This window comes from Melospiza georgiana, chromosome 6 (assembly GCF_028018845.1).
Source record: "Melospiza georgiana isolate bMelGeo1 chromosome 6, bMelGeo1.pri, whole genome shotgun sequence".
Taxonomy (NCBI): Eukaryota; Metazoa; Chordata; class Aves; order Passeriformes; family Passerellidae; genus Melospiza; species Melospiza georgiana.
Window position 1 is genome coordinate 18,614,306 of NC_080435.1, and position 18,794 is coordinate 18,633,099.

The window sequence follows — 18,794 nt, forward strand, 5'->3', positions numbered from 1 at the left end:
CTGTTTCAAAGTTGCAGCTAAGTATAAGTTTGTGAGATTTTTAATGGAACTTGGAAAAAACTTAATTTTCTTCCCAGAGTTATCATCAAGATCTTAACATTGCCACTCAGAGAACAGCCACACCTGGCCGCATATTTCTTCAAAAGTCAAAGCTATATATAAGTATGTGTAGTAGAATACAAAGCCAAATAATTGCTTTCTGATTTTCCTGAGAAGACAGGAACACAATCATTTCCTGTTACTCCAACTTCTGCTTACAGAATTTCCAGTGCTAAGTAATTGTAAAACTTGATGACTAGAATGTTTTAGAATTTAATAAAGATACATGCTTTAATGGGTTTCTTTACTCAGCCATCATTTTTATAATTGAAATAAAAAAACCTTTATTCATCCTATAAGTTTTCTCATTTGATCATCCGTGATTAAGATGAGTAAAATGTTCCCAAAGAAGCAATTCAGCATAAGCTGCCCACACACTTCTGAAGGAATGAATGAATGAAAAAAAAATTAAAAAATAAAAAGATCAATCAGAAACTGGCAAGGAATCCTGTGCTTGGACAGCAATTGGAGTCTTGCATCTCTAAACCTGCATCCTTAAGTGATTTCATCTGTCTACAACGGTTTATTTATCACTTACTTTTGACAAGTTTCAGTCATCTTTGTCCATGCTGCTGCTGCTTTTTGCATCCATTTAATCACACATCTTTTAGAGGTTCTCGGACCTTTAATCTTGGTTGGCTCACTATCTTCAAGCATTTGGCTTGACCAAAATGGATTTTATTTTTCTGCAATCAGGCTCTTCAGTTTCCCTTCCTCTGTTACAGTGGTGAACATCACTCTGTTTTCCATCCCCACGGCTCAAACACCCTGGTAAGGTCAGTTTTGACTGTTCTCTCCTCTGCTTGAAGATAATTGTCAAATATTGTTGTCTTTCCCCACACTACAAATCTATTCCTTCCTTTTTAGTCAAATATTTGGATTTTTCTTCTATATCTTTTTTCACCTCTTTTGGGTCCATCCTACACAATTTTTTCCCTTTTCCCCACTTCAAAATGCTTGCTGCCCAAACTGTTAATTGCTTTTCTTTTCTTACATAGATGCAGTGGAAATCATGACCATCTAAAACTTTGGGTATTCAACGTTTAAATAACAGAGCATTGAAGATGAGCTGCAAAAATAAATCAAAGCAATAGTACCTCTTCCTATGTTCTCTCAGACACTTAAGCATGTGCACATCTTACTTTAGCCCTTGGCAATTTTCTCTTCATTTCTCTGACTGGAGCCAAGCTGAGGTCCTGAATCTTTGGTGAGAATTCCTTAGGCACTCACATTGAAAATACTGGTGTTTTCTGCAGATACAACCCAAATAATTAAGACAGCAGGCAGTATCACACTGAAATAAAGGATGAAGAAATAACTTGGAAGAGGAATGAAAAAAAATAAACCTCCAGCAGAGCTGAAGCCGCTTATTTATTATTATTTCTTCTGTATTCTGACAAACTTGGTAAGATTTGGATACAGGATGGTGGCATTGACACAAGTTATTAATGAGCTCCATCAGCCCAAATTCCTCATCTGTTTAGATCTTATCAATGTTCTTAATAGCTGCATATAGATTTTTAAAATGAATTCAACAAGAAAGACATCTCGAGTTAGAAACACGTGGCACAGAAATTGTAATGGGCCAGGAATGCTTCTGTTATTCCTAAAATTGCTTGTAAAATAGTAGTAACGCAATAACAAAACTAGCGTGAATAGAAATAAATCTGGGTTTGTTTATGAGGTGTCTTGCCAAGAATGCCCCATGGCACAGCGACACTACTCTGTGACCTCTGCCTTACCGATCCTGGCCTGTTCTGCAGCTCAAGCCCTCGTTCTGAGCCAGCATCCCACTAAGTAACAACAATCTTTGCACATTAAATGTGTGATCTCCGTGCTGCCTGGTCACACGGGCCGGGGACAGTCACACATGCGAGGGCAGGGCAGGGAGCCGGGCCAGCGCGGGGATCGCACCCGGAGCCGCCACGGACCCGCACGGGGCGTCTGCCAGGGGGAAGGAATCCCTGCGGGCTCCACCGGCCCGGGGCTCCCCGAGCCCGGGGAAACACATCTCCAAACCGCGCGTCTGAGAGTCTAGAGAGGAGCAGAATCTCCTGACAAGGAGCAGAGAGCTGCCGCTGCCTCCCCCGGCGTGCGGAGCGTTCCGGCGCTGCACAGATCAAACTCTGCATTGTTTCAGGGAAAGGAAAAAAAAAAAAAAAAAAAAAAAAAAAAAAAAAAAAAAAAAAAAAAAAAAAGGGCTCCTGACGCGGCGGGCGGAGCCTCCTCGGGCCAATGCTCGGCGGCGGGACCGGGCCGACAGGAGGAAGCGGCGGCGGCCGCAGCGGGGCCGATGCGGGTGGCGGCGGAGCCGGGGGCGCGCCCGGGCGCGGCGGCAGCGACAGCCCCGGCGGGCAGCGGCTCGTGGCTGCTGGCGCTGGCGGCGCCGCTGGCGCTGCTGCTGGCGCTGGTGGTGCGGCAGCTGCTGAAGCAGCGGCGGCCGCCCGGCTTCCCGCCCGGCCCCGCGGGGCTGCCGCTGCTCGGCAACATCCCCGCGCTGGGCGCCGAGCAGCCGCACGTCTACCTGCGGCGGCAGAGCCTCATCCACGGGCAGGTACCGCCGCCCCGGGGCCCGCGGGGGCGGGGAGGGCCGGCCCGGGCTCGGGGAACGCACCGGGAGCTGCCGCCCCGGCACGGACCGGGAACCGACCGGGAGCTGCCGCCCTGCCCGGCCCGGCGGATGAGGCGGGCGGAGCGCTCCCGCTCCCGGCAGAACCGCGCCTCTAAGAACCTTCAGCGCGATATTTGAGATACCTACAGCCCCTCAGCCTAACTGCTTAATAACTAATCCTTTCCTTCGTCCTTTTTCTTCTTTTTCTCCCTTTTTTACTTTCTTCTATATCGGGCGTTTCTTTCCATCAGCCAGTCTTTAGCAGCCAACCTCCTCTTCTTACAAGCTTCATAAGATTTAACTCCCAACTACATTAAACATGTATTTTGGTAATTAAAAAAAAAAAAGAAGTAAATGTTCTTAAAGGAAAGTACTGGGACAAGTAGAATGGAAATAGGAAAGAAAGTGTGCTGTCGAATAAAGCAAGCTTTCTACTTGCCTGGAATGCTGTGTGGAGTTTCAGGCATCTGCTCTCAGAAAGAATCCCACAGAACTTGAAGGAACCAGTATATTAGGATTTGGGGGACTCTGGAAAAATACAGTCAAAGGGTTTGTTGTTTTTTTTTTTTTTTTTTAAATCATCTATGATATAGGAATAAAGATCAATAAGTTAGACCAAAGTGTACAAAACTCACAGATGGTTTGCAGAAATATACCAGGAGTGTCTTCTTGACACATAAAAAAGAAGAGCCATTATAACAGTGAAAATACCAAGTTTTCTAAAATAAAATAGACTCATAGAATCATTTAGGTTGGAAAAGACCAAGATCATTGAGTCCAGCTGTTAACCCAGTATTGCCATGTCCCCAAATGCCACATCTGCACAGCTTTTAAATGCCTCCAGGGGTGACGACTCCACCACTTCCCCAGGCAGCCTGTTCCACTGCCTAACACGCCTTTGGGTGACAACCCAGTTGTCACAGAATGTATTATTAGGCTAACACAATTTGATATTGTGGAGGTCATCAGCTTTGACATGGAGAAAAATCTAAAGATTTGTAATGGTAAAAATACAGATTTCTAACACCAAGGGAATGTATGGAAAGGGATCTACAGATTCAATCTTAAGTTTAGGCTCAGTTTTAATTTTTAAAATGTAGATTCAGATTTAACTTTTTTAATTCCCTATGTGCTGTATTGTACCTTTCTCCAAAGCACCCTGTGCTAACCACTTGTGGGAAAGGACACTGGGCCTAGCTGGGCTCTGCTCTCAGTTGCTGGCTGTCACCTTGGCTCTCACTCCTCTCTGGGGACTACATGAAGGTGTTCCCAGTCCTTAATTTGGGAGGCTGGTTTCTTTAGGTGCACAGCAAAGCACAGAATGTAGTGTGAGCTAATTAATTTTATCTTTTAACAAAGTAAATGAGCTTACCACAGACTCTGTTGAGTAATGCCACAGCTGTCCCTCCTCTGGCCACCCGTGTGCCCTGCTGAAGGTTATTCAAATCTGCATTCCACATTGATGTTTAGTGTCGTTTCACTTTTTAATTCCTTATTCCAGATTGGGTTTTAATAGCATTTGACACTTTTTATTCCTTTTTTTTCCCCCCTAAGATCTTCAGCCTTGACCTGGGGGGAATATCTGCCGTTGTGCTGAATGGCTACGATGCAGTGAAGGAATGCCTTGTCCACCAAAGTGAAATTTTTGCAGACAGGCCGTCTCTTCCCTTGTTCAAGAAACTGACAAACATGGGAGGTGAGTGCTAATGTCTTTTGTATAAAAATGTAATTTTTGGCACATAGATGACATGAAGCATCTGTTTTAGCCATTTTCTCTACTTGATGTCCTTTCATAAAATACTTGATGCTTCTTTAAAGATATTATTGTCACTCATGGACTATGCTCCATAGCAGGACGTCCAAAATATTTTATCTCATTTTTTGTCTTGTTGAATAATTTTATAATCTTATGGGGGAAGAAAAATAAAGCATTGCATAAAATACTGTGTCAAAATATTTTTTCAGGCTTACTGAACAGTAAATATGGCAGAGGATGGACAGAACACCGCAAATTAGCTGTAAATACCTTTCGAGTTTTTGGATATGGCCAAAAGTCCTTTGAACACAAAATTTCAGAAGAATCTCTGTTTTTTCTTGAGGCCATTGATACATACAAAGGCAGACCCCTTGACCTTAAGCACTTGATAACAAATGCTGTTTCAAACATTACTAATTTGATTATTTTTGGAGAACGTTTCACATATGAAGATACTGAATTTCAGCACATGATTGAGATTTTTAGTGAAAACATTGAATTAGCTGCTAGTGCTTCTGTATTTTTATATAATGCTTTTCCTTGGATTGGTATCTTGCCATTTGGGAAACACCAGCAGCTGTTCAAAAATGCAGCTGAAGTCTATGAGTTTCTTCATGAGCTTATTGAACGTGTCTCTGAAAATAGGAAGCCTCAGTCACCTCGACATTTCGTAGATGCATATTTAGATGAGATGGATTGCAATGGAAATGACCCAGAATCTACATATTCAAGAGAAAATTTAATTTTCTCCGTTGGAGAACTCATCATAGCTGGGACAGAAACCACAACAAATGTTTTAAGATGGGCAGTGTTATTTATGGCTCTTTATCCAAACATTCAAGGTAAGAATTTTGACATTTTGAGGAACTGATTCACTTTACTATTGCAAATTTAAAATGGTTTTTCTAAGTGGTGCATTGATCCATAATCATCACCAAAAAAAAGCTTTGCATATACTATTCTAGTCTGTCATTTACTAAGTATACTACAGACTTATTTTAAATGCAGACAAAGAGGATATCAAAAGTCAAATGTAATGATAAAATTTTAACATATTATTTTGTGAATATGCTTTTATGAAGCTTTAATACTTCTAAGTATTTCTAATATATTTAGATTTAGCATTGTGATGCATGATCTGTTGTTGGCAGATATACTAATCTATGCAGTTAATAAATAATAAGGGAATGTAATTAAATATGAAAGTAATAAACTAAATTAAAAATGTACAGGGGTCAGCAAAAATGTAAATCAGGTTGTGGTTAACAATTTAGGTACAATTCTTTTTATCTTAAGTTCTCCAGATCACAACAGATTTGCATATGATAGACAGGAATACTTACACTTTTGGAAGAACAGAAATGGCATTTAAAAATAAAAAGATGTGTTACAGTCATTGTGAAGTAAGACAGCAATAGGTGTTTGAGTGTTAGCCCAGACATTGTGAGGAGAAGTTTGGATTCCAGAAGTGAAGAGTCACATTTCTGGTTTCACTGCCACCACTTCATTTTTCCTGCCAAACCCTTAGCACTGCTTGGTACAGCTGGGGCTTCCAGATAACTTAGAAAGTTACTGCTGGTACTTTGACCAAAAAATATCACTCTAATATCAATTTCACCATTGCTTCAGAATAGGGATAATAGCACTAACCATGGATAGGAATATGGAGTCTAAATTTAAAAGCTTGTAAGTGACTATTTTTGTATAAGGTATATAATGTTTCAGTATTCTTTTAAAATGTATGTCTATACACAAATACTTTAGCTTAAATTAAAATGCAAAGGCTATTCCAAAATAAACCTCAGTTTTTATTCCTAACAGGGCAAGTTCAGAAAGAAATTGATGTTGTCATTGGTCCAAACAAAATGCCCACCCTGGAGGAGAAGTGCAAGATGCCCTACACTGAGGCTGTTCTGCACGAGGTGCTGAGGTTCTGTAACATTGTCCCACTGGGGATTTTCCATGCAACTTCCAAGGACACTGTTGTGCGTGGGTACACCATTCCTGGAGGCACCACAGTCATTACCAACCTCTACTCTGTTCACTTTGATGAAAAATACTGGAGCAATCCAGAAGTGTTTTTTCCTGAGAGGTTTTTGGACAGTAATGGGCAGTTTATCAAGAAAGATGCGTTTATTCCTTTTTCCCTAGGTAAGAGCAATTCCTTCCACTGTTCTTTTTCAGAAATCCAGGGATGTGTAAAGTGTTAAGGGGTGGAAATAAATGGACAGAATGATATCCTCAGTTCTGATTTAAAGATATCCAATATAATTCAATTTGAAGATATTCAATATAATGCACTCTGGAGATAACAAATTTTAGCATAATGTCTTCTATATAGATGAGCTCAGTTTATATATAAACTAATAAAAATCCTCCCTACAAAGTTCTAATAATTGCCAGTTAATAATGACTGGCAGTAGATATAATTAAGAAAATAGTAGGGGGAAAAAGCTGAAATTCCATTTTTAAAAGCATTTCCACCTAGATTGGCACGTCAAGACCAGATACAGTAAGTAACAAGTGTATCTAAATCAATTTGACAGAACTGGTTTCAATGGCATTGGTGAGCAACAAATTCTCTAAAATCAGTTTCTTAGAGTAAGTTGTTACCTATCCTTCTTACAAAATACTGCCAGGAGGTTCACACATCACTCCTAGAACACAGAAATCACCATTCCTATTCATCTTAAGGTCAAAATGTGACTGAAGATACCTTAAACCTTTTCAAAACCTTTTTTCCAATTCAGGAAGGAGACACTGCCTTGGAGAACAGCTGGCTCGAATGGAGATGTTTATTTTTTTCACCTCGTTGCTGCAGAGGTTCCACCTGCACTTCCCCCACGGAGTGATCCCGGAGCTGAAGCCCAGGCTGGGGATGACCCTGCAGCCGCAGCCGTACCTGGTGTGCGCCCAGAGGCGCTGAGGGGCAGCCCAGGATCCATTTTGTCTACTCCTAAACCTGTTCAAGCCAGAATAACAACAATTTAAAGGACTGTTAGTTTCTTTTTACTTGGTTTTTACATGAAAAAAAAAAAAAAAAAAAAAAACTGAACCAAAGGTGTGGAACACATCCTGATGTTTTCACTCCAGAAGACTGTGTTGACTCTAACTTCTGATACAGTTTTTAAATATTTAATTACTTAGCAAGCCATTGTACTTTGAGAGGGTATTTTCATAAGCGTGGAGAATATGGTTGAAAATGTTTATGCTTGAATTCATCCATGGAAATATAATATACATTATTCCAGCTAAGCCATTCTTTGTAATTATCCATTAAATTTTCATAGCTAAAGGGATTTTAAAAGGTATCTATTTAAATACCTGAAACCAAGAATAAAATATATTTTCCAGCCTTGAAAAACAGATTGTCTTTTAAAACATTTTATCCTTTTTTTTCCTTGCCCTGTCTTCACAGTTGGTCGTAATTTTCCAGTGAATCAGATAACAATGAATTCACTTTTAGGACCTTTTATGGCTTGCTTCTCACTTAGCATCATACACACAGTGTTCAGTTATTGCCATACTCCTGACAATCACAGGGCTTTTTTTCCTGCAGTATATTGCATTTCCAGACACCTGTCCTCCACTGCCTCCCAATACAAAGTACTATGTAATGATTAATCTCTGCTTAAATAGTCTGAAAAAACCAGTATTTGTGTTACCAGAGTCACATGCAATCATACTATGAGTAAAGAAAATAAACTGCTCACCCTTCTGACCAGAGGTGAGACTTTCTGGGGAGGGCAAGTGCAATAAGGAAGGGGAGAAACAGATATTTAAATGAATTTTAAGAACAAATTTTAGGTGTAAGGGCTACACTTGACTTCTGCCAGCTTCATTGATTATTCTTGCCAGCTCTTGCTTTGTGGTTATTGGTAGATAAAGATTTGTGTCTGCAGACCTTGCAGGAGCAGCTGGAACTGCAAACACAGAATTCAGTCCCCTCTGTGTGGAGAGAGAGGGCCTCAGGACAGGGTTCAGAACAAAACAAGCAAGCAGCCATTGAAGGCCAGGGCTGAGTGTTTGACCTGGCTTTTTACACAGATAGTGCTGCAACTCGGAGCTGCAGGGAAGCTGAAAGGCAGGAATTGGTGTTTGTCACCTGGCCTGATGTTTGCAGCTTCTGCTGAGGAGAAATACTTCCTTCCTTTGAAAGAGCAAACGAGAAAAAGCAAAGAGAGCTAATGCCAGTCTGTGACAATGTTCACAGGGGTCTGAGGATGAGGGAAGAGACGAGGATCTGGCTCCATGTTTCAGAAGGCTGATTTATTATTTTATGATATATATTATATTAAAACTATACTAAAAGAATAGAAGAAAGGATTTCATCAGAAGGCTGGCTAAGAATAGAATAGCAAAGAATGATAACAAAGGCTTGTGGCTCGGACTCTCTGTCCGAGTCAGCTGGGCTGTTATTGGCCATTAATTAGAAACAACTCACACGGGCCAATCACAGATCTACTTGTTGCATTCCACAGCAGCAGATAACCATTGATTACATTTTGTTCCTGAGGCCTCTCAGCTTCTCAGGAGGAAAAATCTTAATGAAAGGATATTTCATAGAAGATGTCTGCGACACCAGTCCACTCACATAACAACCTGTTGACTTCAGGTGCCACAGGTCCAGATTATTTTACCCACACAGAGCAGCCCTAACACAAGTTCCTGTTTCTCTGAAGAGGCTGGGCAGGCTACTCCACTTCCTGAAAAAGTGCCTTTTGTAGACAAGATTTAAAACTCAAAAAAGAGAGGAAGGAGGCAAACCTAATTGCTGTGCATTGGGCACACCATGAAAACTGAATAAACCCTTGAAAACTGAATACACCACTCCTGAGGCACTGGCAAGCAGTGGGGTTAGGAGTCATGATTAAGGTTTTTCTGGATACCAGGTAGATGTTGTGTGCTTGTGGAATGCCTGAGGAGAAATTGTGGAATGGACTGAACTTTGGTGTCTTCAGCACGAAGCAGCCCTGAGGAGTTCAGCTCTAGTTTTGGACTCGTGGCAATTCCTCCTGTTCCCAACCCTGTGTTTTCAGAGCACAGCCAGAGTTTGTGTAGTACCTAGTCCTGCTTTCTGGGTGGCAAGAACTCCAGGCCATCCTTTGTTACAACATGGCTCAAATAATGCTAATTGAAGTGGGGGGGAGGATTTAAAACCATCAAGAACCAGTTCCTGTAGGGACCCCTGCTCAAAATGCAGCTGACCAGTTATAATTCCCTTTTGCTGAGGTATTTTGAGATCTAACTCCTGGCTAGTCTTTAATCCATTTAATGAGAACCATATTGATTATATGTCATTCTGGTTTCTAAATCAAAATGCCTTATAAAAGCCTCAGAATATCAATCCAAACTTTTACCATTATCTGCCAACTTATGGTCTCATTTAAGCAATCAAATATGTTTGACAAACTGTCTTTTCTCTAAATCTGTATCAGTATTAGTCATATTTACATGTTTCATTCTCTATCAGCTTTTTTATTATTTTCCCTCTGACGTAGAATTATCCTAATGATCCAATTTAATAACTTGAAATATTGACATAACAGTAGCTTTTTCTAGTCCTCCAGAATTCCTCCACTGTATCAACATTGATTACAGCAGCCAGCCAGATGTTCAGAATTTCCTGGTGGGATGTTCAGATAATTCCAGCTGAAATATCTAGGACAGATAGCAGCTGGCTGCTATTTAACATTGTTTGGGGATTAAAGGTTGATATATTAACCAGTGTATCTTCACAACACTGCTGCAAGAGCTGCAGTCAGAACCACCATCGTGTCTGAAATCCTCCTTTCCAAATCTCTGTCCTCACATTTAAATTTTTGGGTTGTTTTTGGCCATGTCAGCAACCCCAGAGACTGAAAAAGGGAACGCTACAAGCATGTCGTATATGACACTGAAAAAAATGCTGAAGAAAAATGTAACTCATTGGCACTGAATTTCCTGAACTTCCAGCAGTTTCAGTGGTACTGATGAACACATCCTTAGTATAAACCTAATAAATGCAGGAAGGTTAATTAATTCATTCATTCATTCAGAAATCACCTATTCAAAGGAAGTTTTCATAAAAGTTCAAGGAACATAAAGGTTCAATAACTAAAGTAAATAGCATAAACTTACTGAGATATATTTTTATATGTATCCAGGATGTGTTCAGCCTGAATTGAGCTTAAGGGTTTGTGCAAGCACTAGAGAGCAGATGAGGCAGATTATGTTGTCATGAAGAGAGCAAATTCATGAGAAAAACAGCAAGCTCAGAGAAAAACACAGTAAAAAGTAGTGAAATCCCTTCAAAAAATGAGTGAAAATTAGATTGTGTAAATTTCATAATAATGCATTAGATATGAAAACAAAGATTCAGGCTAAATGAGGGGGGGAAATCATAATGGGAAAGATGCCAGATCAGAATTTGTCTTTGGTTGAGGGAGAGGGACTGATGAAAACACAAGATAGCATGGCCAAGATCAGAGGATCAGTAAGAGTTTGAAAAGAACTCAATATTCCCAGTATAAATTGCTCTGTGAAGGTGCACACAGAAGGCTGGTACATGTTTTCATACCAATAAGTTATCCCAGGTGTTTTTCTGGCACTGGGCCTGATAATTCAAACCCTCTGTCTAATCGAGATCAAATTAAACTGCGGCTCTGGAAATCTTCTGCCTTCTTCTGTCCTTTCACAACAATGTAAATTGGGCATCAGCAGATTCTCCCTATTCTAGATTATCCTTTCAGGCATTTTTGAAGGCTGTCAGCTCTGTCCATGTCATTGGAGTTAGGCAGGACCCACATTCAGAGTGGTTATTCCTTAGGAGGACTGCCAGGCTTCAGGAGATGCTACATTTGTTACATTCTTCCGAATAAGTAACATCCCAAATAGATTAAACCCATTAAAATAATGGGAGCACATCAGGAATGTGCAATCTAATCCAATATCTTGCTATTACTGCAGCAGATGGCTGCTTGCCAAAATTTTTACATGTGATGTAGACTGGCCTATAGCAACATTCTAGAAAAGAGAATAAAGTTACTGTTTATTCTGCTGCTGGTTTCAAGTGATGACTTCCTTTTCTACACTCGTGTAAAAAAAAAAACTTAAAGGAAATATTTTTAATTTGCATAAGCTATGATTTATCAGAAGCATGAAAAAACTATTATGTATTAAAAAACTTTTTACATTACAGTTAATTTGTTCAGATGCTTATCCACATCAGGCCCATCAGTATCCAGACAACAGGATCCACCCATTCATGTCTCATGGACATTTATACTCTGACCAAAACAAGGGGATAAAGGATGCCTCATTGTTCAGGTCCCTCACTAATATAGGTAATACAGGTACAGCTTCATACCAGCAAGGAATGAAAGTTAGGGAACAGAATCCCTATGGATAAAACATCTGAAGGAATTCCAGTTATTCTCAGGTAATTAAGTTTTCTTTCTCCACAGGTATCCTCATTGAAGGAGTCAAAATGCCCCTTTGGTTCTCTTCAACTTACACAATAAGCTCACTTAAAATAATAATAGTAATATTAGTAGTAATAATAATAGTAATAATAGTAGTAGTAATAATAATAATAATAAATAATAATAATGGTGCTGAACATGCACCACAGCAGAATTTTATAAGCCTAATTTTTTCCAGGAAAAACATTGGTACTTGCAACCCCTCTTTATCTGATATAGATTAGGAATTTTTTTTTTTTTTTTTTGGAAGCATAAAAAATGCTTTATAAAGCCACTTCAGGGCATTTTCAGATCTTCTTCCATTTTATTTTACATTCTGTAAAGACACATCATTTCTATCTCTAAGATACATAAAGAATGTACTGTCTAAACTGCCACAATATAGAGAGGAATGCAACATAGCTTAATATTGCATTTACTTCACCACAAATTGTAGGTGTAATCTATAAAATGCTCTTTGTGCCATAATGAACTTGATGATGACATAGAGACAGTAAGAATAATTCATTGTTGATGGGAATAAAATTTAGTGCTAACAGCTAAAATTTGTCTAAAATTCCCTACTCACTGATATTAATTCTTTTGCTAAGTATATGAATTACATCATCTTCTGAAGGGTCCAACACCTCCCAATGTCTCAAGAATGCACTTTCTTAAGATCTAGAAAGGCCCACATAGATTGAAAAATATTTAAAATACAATCAGATTTAGCAAACTAACTTAAGATAATCATATTTTTAAAAAACTTTTTGGCTACTGCCTCTGCATTTGTTCACCATCTGACAATTAGATTCTTATCTCTGGCAAAGGTTCAAATCTTGTCTATTTTTTCAAGAGGATTCTAGTTCTCTCAACAAATAAAGAGGCTCTTTCTGGTGGGAGATGAATTATGGGTGAAACTCATTTAAAATAAAAAGGTTTTAATATTTACTGAAATAAAGGAGTTGATGCCTCCAGTTCTTGCTGTTTGAATGTTATTATTTCTATAACTGTGCACATTTTCTTCTTGGTATTTAAAGTTTCCATATCAGACCTCTACTCTAGTCCTAGTGTTTAAAAAATAGGTTCAGAAAGGATCTCCGTAAGTTCTGCAGTTCACTCATCTGGTCCACTAACAGTTTTACAAAAAGCTGTTTTCCAGACTTTTTTTTTTTTTTTTGCACTTTCTTAATAGCCCAAGACAATCTATTTCAGTGAGTCAGAGCCCTCTCAATCCTTGGACAATCAGTCATGTTTGAGCCTTGCCACCTAAAGGTGTTACTTCTTGTCCTAAACACTATAAACACTGAAAGCATTATTCTGATTACTCTTTGAAACAGTCTCATAAGGTAACCTTAGAATATCTCACTCAAGTCTGATTTTCTCTAGACTAGGAAATAATCTTGTTAATTAATTTTATCTTTCTCCTTCTCTTCAGGCCATGTCATCAGCCCCACTGGTCTGTACTGTAATTCTGTAAATCTGTCTAAAGGACAGGTGTTTTTCCTGGGGTGTGGCATCTGAAATTAGAAACTCTATTTTGGTAGTGACTTGGTTATGATGAATTGAATTAAATGACTACAAACCCATTCTCAAAGACAGAGGGCCTTACTTATGACTATATATAGAAGCAAGTTTTCACATCTGACAGGCACAGGGGACAGAATCTGCACTCTGCTCCTCATGTGCAATAATTAATGCCAACCCTATCCTCAGTATTTTTGGTATGATACCTGCATTTTAGGCTAAGCATTACCTTTTGTTTTATATGCAATTAAAATGAAGATATTTTGATCTCACTCAAGGTGCAAAGGGTTCTGCTGATCCAGAGAGATGAGTCAGAAGTGACTCATCACCTGTTTTTTGGCAGGATGTTTAGAACATGGACAAGCCACAAGGTGAACGGTAGGGATCATTTGAAACACTGTGGTCTCTCACCAATACTTAAATGTTGGTTTGGTAAATATCATCTTTTTTTTTTTTTTTTCTTCTGAAACCTCATAGATAAACCAGCAAACAGAAGGTTTCACCCCACCAGAAGATTTTTACACTATGAGATTCCACAGATGCCAACATTCTGCCAGGGACCAGAGCCTGTGTAGCAGAACCTACCACAGCTACCTCCTGTGATCTCTTGAAGTCCAGAAATCACAAGATGACTCATGGTGCACAGATTCCAAAAGAAACCTTCCTGTCAAACATTTCTGGTTGTGTTGTGCCCTTCTGAAAGGGTGTCTGAAGTGTCACACAGAACCAAGTAGGTCAGAATCACTTACACACCTAAAGCCATGGAATGTTTATCCTGTAGCAGCTTGGTCCATCAGCTCTCTTTCCTCTAAAAATGTTTTACTCCTTCTCATTAAGCAGAGGACAAATAAACTGATTGCTTATAGCCCTTTTAAACTAAGATCAGACAGATAGCAGTTAAAAATAGTGTTCTTTTGTCAGCTTCATTCCTGAGAATCCACAGTATAATTTCATAGCAAGTTAAAGACTTACTTCAGAAGATATTGCAAAAAAATTCCTCATTGGAGAAGTGAAAGTAATTCATTACCTCATTTGCCTTAACATAGACACGACTGAAGCAGCACATTGTCCAGAGACAATTCTGAAGAGAGCTGGAAGAAAAAAAGCAAAATAAATACTGCCTTGGTCATACTTCTTGTACCTCATTTAATCAACTTTATATATTTGTTTTCACTCATTTCATTTTTATTGGCCACTGAAGGACCAATTGCCTAAAACTTCTATCACAGCTTAAGTTGCGATGACTGAATCATTATTTCCATCACTATTTTAATTTCATTTCTAAAAATCCAAGTATTCTTGCTTGATAAAGACATACTGTTTCTATAGTATTTTGGACACAAACTGGCCTGAGACTATAAACAGTGTCTCTCTTTTGAATATCTTTAAGATATTTGTGTGTCTGTGCCATCGTTACCCTCTTGTTTCCAGTTCTCATCATCCAAGCTAATTCCATCCTCTTAGTCCAAAATATCTCTGAGGCTGGGATTCCTGCTCTCACACTCACCAGTGTATGAGACACAATTCTGCACATCTCCAGTGTTTTTTTGGACAAAAGGAGAAGTGCTGCCATGTGAGCGTAGGAGCCACAGAGAATCACAGGATGGGTCAGGCTGGGAGGGACCACAGGGAGCATCTGGTCCAATCCCTGTGCTCCAGCAGGGCCACCCCAGAGCACATGGCACAGGACTATGTCCAGATGGTTCTGGAACATCTCCAGTGAGGGGGACCCCACACCCTCTATGGGCAATAACACACTCTGGATTACCTCAGACTCTGTCTGTGCTTTCAAAGGATCCAGAAGCCAAGATTCAACTGCACCTACACCAGGAGCAAGCACCAAAGCTGAAACTTTGAGCTCTCGAATTCTGCTAACTCCTTTTGCTGATTCACCTGCTCCTGGTTGTGGTTAAAACTGGATGTAAATACAAAGAAATAGTTCTATGCACAGAGCAAATGAAGTCTTACACAAACTTTGTTACTCTGGACTTACCTTAAGCAATCCCAAACCATTCCTTTAATTTTGTACCTTACACTCATTGTTTAACTTTGTCATGGAGGAAGAACTCACAGGAAGAGGTCCCAAGTTATTAATTTTGACTTGTTTAGCACCTCTTCCACATCCAGAGGACTCCAGGAAGTACAGAGAGAATTTTGCCCTTATAGAAACTTGGTAGGTCTAGTTCTGTGTGTATGGGTGCAAGTAATGCAACACACGTAGGAAAAGAAGGCAATGAGAAGATGGGAGACTCAAACCTGAGAATATTATGCATAAAAGTTGTATTTCTGCATGGCATAAACTTCAGTGTAGGCTTATTTGGTCCACTTCTTGGGGGGGGAAAAAAGGAAAAGAAAAAAGAGGTAGCGTTGCATTAGAAAGTGTTTTAAATGTGTTCCTTTTTGTGGTTTTCAGCCCTACTCAGCATCCCCTGGCAGCTGTGAATTACTGAAGTGTGATCACAGATTTAAGAGTGATATTCCTTATATGGAGAGATGCTGTTTTGGACAACAGCTCAACCAACATTCAGAGGACCATCCTTTACCATTTTTGAAAGATTTAAGACAACCTTCAGTTACAGCCACATTCACTTCAAACACTCCCTGAACCAGCCTTTGTTAGTTTTTTTTTCCCAGTCTTTTCCCTTTGCTCTTAGAATAACAATTAGTCACATACTGTGCACACATTAAAAAAAAAGGCACTTTAAAGCAGATTTAGAACACATTCATAATTAAATGAATCTTTGAAGCAATCTATTATAAATATCTAATTGGAAATACATATTAGCATTACAGTTTATTAAACACTGAGGTTTGCTGCTTGTCACTGAATTTTAAAATTGCTTCAGTATTCCTAGAGTTTAAGAGAAACCTGAGATAAGAAAGTTGCTGGCAAAGATGTCACCACATATTAGTCCCGCCAATGCTCTAGTAAAACATAAAATCTTAATTTTTACCTTGTTATACTTTTGTTAATTTTTAAATAATGACATTTTAAGGGAAACTAAAAATGGAAACTTGTAATGTAAAATAACAGAACAGAAACTTTAGACAAAATAATTAGTATCATTTTTCAGACAAAGCAAAATGATATTAAACAATATTAAAATGATATTTGATGTACACAAACACTATCTAAACACAAAATGCTGAGAATACAGCATACTGAATCAGAATTTTTCTACATTAACTGTCAGAATATATGACCAAAGAAATGTCAAATACCAGGTGTATGATCACTAAGTGCCAGCTTCAATAGTGCAACATTTTATTAATGACAGAAATATCTGGTTTAACACTGCTCATGTTACAAAAAAAATGCAGTGACAGTGATAATGGCAGCAAAGGGGAATTTGGCACTGAAGATATAGCAGAAGCACATTTCAGTGGTCTTTCAAGTGCATCAACAAAAGGCTTATTAGTGAAAAGAGCAAAAAGAAAAAAAAGCCCAAACCTTTCAGTTATTTAAACTGGCCAATGAAACAGCAGAAGGAAAATCTGTGTAAAATAGTGTAATACAGTTTGCACAAGGTTATCTTTTTTTTTTTCCAAGTCAATTGATGCAAACAAATATGCTGAGACACATTTAGAAATAGCACACGTGCATTTGGGTTTTATTCAGTTCAACTACACAGCATTTAAGGTTCAGTACTAAAAGGAACACTTTTAAAAACAGGCTTATCTCTGGCTTGCTTACCTGTAGCCTAATTTTCAACTTGTTTGTTTGTTTACAAATTAGACCTACAATGGTAGGGTTTCTAAAAATCCATTGGGGTGGAATGTGTAAGTTTGTTATTTTAAAACTGAACAATCTAAAATGTGGTACAGTACAGTGATTTTTATCTTGTATCAGGCTTTACACAATGTTTCCACCTTCTGGTTTCCCTATGTGTATTTCAGGATGTACATCAAACTTGAAGGCAATAAAAGCTGTGTCTGTGATGGAAAAAATGTGTGGGGCAAATTAAAATAGCCATTTTGCAACAGTAGTTTATGTCTTAAAAAAAAATCTTTAATTCTCCTAAAGCTTTACATACAAAGAATAAATGAGATACGATCGTATTTCCTTAAAATTTAATATGGGAAATGGGTGCAAGATGAAAATCTATGATGTGGTTGACTTGTTTTTAAAGTGAACCTGAGTAAGGGCAGGAAATACAACATTATTTATGAGTAAAAGAATAAAATTCCTTCATAATTTAAGTAGCTGAACAGGTTTTTAATGTTCTACCACAAAACAGCAAGGCAAGAGATGAGAATGGCCTTGTAGTCAATGAATTATCATGAACATCCACTGCAAACCTGAATATTTTCTGCAAAAATAAAACATCAGATTATGCACAATAATAAAAAGCATCAGAAATAGATGCACCTGGATTTTCTTTCCTCTTTTTAAACCACAAATATCAGAATTCAGCACTTCTGTCACAGTCCTTGAACAGTTGCTCTGAGATGACTACATGAAGCACACTACTGCACTAAGTAGACACCCCACAACAGGCTTGCACTGCAGCAGTAACATGGTTTTCATGTAGGCACAGACTTTTTTTTTCATTCATGTTCAAAAACAACATGAAATAAGCAACTCAAGACGACATTAGGATTCATCCCGCGGTTCCTGGTTAGCGAAAAGTTCTTGCCACTTTGGTAATCAAAGTTCAAATCACTGAATGTTTTTTTAAAAACTGCAGGTACCTCAAGGAAAAGAAGAGTTCCATATTCAGCAAGGCAGCATTATATCAGGATATTTTATACCAACTAAGGCATAAAGAACTTTGCATCAGGGTATACAATACTCAATCTCTGAATAAAGTTCCGTATTCTGTGTGTGGCGAAAGTGCATAGGAGTGGGATTCCACCAGAGCATAAAGAATCCTCTCACAGTATTAAGGCCTTTCGATTTTATGTGTGTGAGCTGGAGTCAGCACAGTGGAAAAAACAGGCTGTCATCACACTGGACACCACTGGAGCTCCCTTAGCACGCCTTCTCTTCCCCTAGCTGTCGTTCATCATCTTCATCAGCTTCCTCAATAACCTGAATGTCATCTGCTTGAGGTAAAGATGAGATTTCAGTCAGCAGTTTGGCTCCTTCTGTCTTGCTTTTCTCTTCCTCTTCGATCGCTTTCTTCCATATTTTGTGATTCTCACTGAGGTGGTGTATTAGCTGGCAAAATATTCGTCTACCTTTTTTTCTTTGAGTTTCTGTAAAATTACAAGCATATTGGACTGTTTGACATTCTGAGTAATTGTATTTTACACATACAAAACCAATGGCACATGGCAAGCAAGATGTACATTTCAGTGAGGCACATGGATGATTATTCTGAATATTTAAACAGTGGCATGGCAAAAGATATCAACA

General features: G+C 38.8%; 2 protein-coding genes across 3 annotated transcripts in view; one reads left to right on the forward strand and one right to left on the reverse strand.

Moving 5' to 3' along the window:
* The first annotated feature begins 2,392 nt into the window (after positions 1 to 2,392).
* LOC131084769 (vitamin D 25-hydroxylase) lies at positions 2,393 to 7,812 on the forward strand. 2 transcript variants are annotated; one of them, XM_058026477.1, is made up of 5 exons: positions 2,393 to 2,653; positions 4,265 to 4,406; positions 4,676 to 5,308; positions 6,288 to 6,617; positions 7,217 to 7,812. In XM_058026477.1, exons 1-5 carry the CDS (start codon positions 2,393 to 2,395, stop codon positions 7,390 to 7,392), a joined length of 1,542 nt encoding a protein of 513 aa, XP_057882460.1. In that variant the 3' UTR covers positions 7,393 to 7,812. The 2 variants fall into 2 exon arrangements, with proteins under 2 accessions (XP_057882460.1, XP_057882462.1); XM_058026479.1 differs by lacking the exon at positions 2,393 to 2,653 and having other exon boundaries at positions 4,327 to 4,406; positions 5,112 to 5,308.
* A 9,205-nt stretch (positions 7,813 to 17,017) lies between these two features.
* PDE3B (phosphodiesterase 3B) overlaps positions 17,018 to 18,794 on the reverse strand; it is an 83,525-nt gene continuing 81,748 nt past the window's right edge. The window contains exon 16 of the mRNA XM_058027080.1: positions 17,018 to 18,634. Within this exon, the coding sequence (XP_057883063.1) occupies positions 18,408 to 18,634 (227 nt within the window). The 3' untranslated portion in view covers positions 17,018 to 18,407. The remainder of the gene's footprint in view (positions 18,635 to 18,794) is intronic.

Excerpts from the sequence above, each read along its gene's own strand:
- LOC131084769 (XM_058026477.1), top strand. The coding sequence starts at position 2,393 with ATGCGGGTGGCGGCGGAGCCGGGGGCGCGCCCGGGCGCGGCGGCAGCG. Across the intron at positions 2,654-4,264 it reads AGAGCCTCATCCACGGGCAG|ATCTTCAGCCTTGACCTGGG; the intron begins GTACCGCCGCCC and ends TTCCCCCCTAAG. Across the intron at positions 5,309-6,287 it reads TCTTTATCCAAACATTCAAG|GGCAAGTTCAGAAAGAAATT; the intron begins GTAAGAATTTTG and ends TATTCCTAACAG.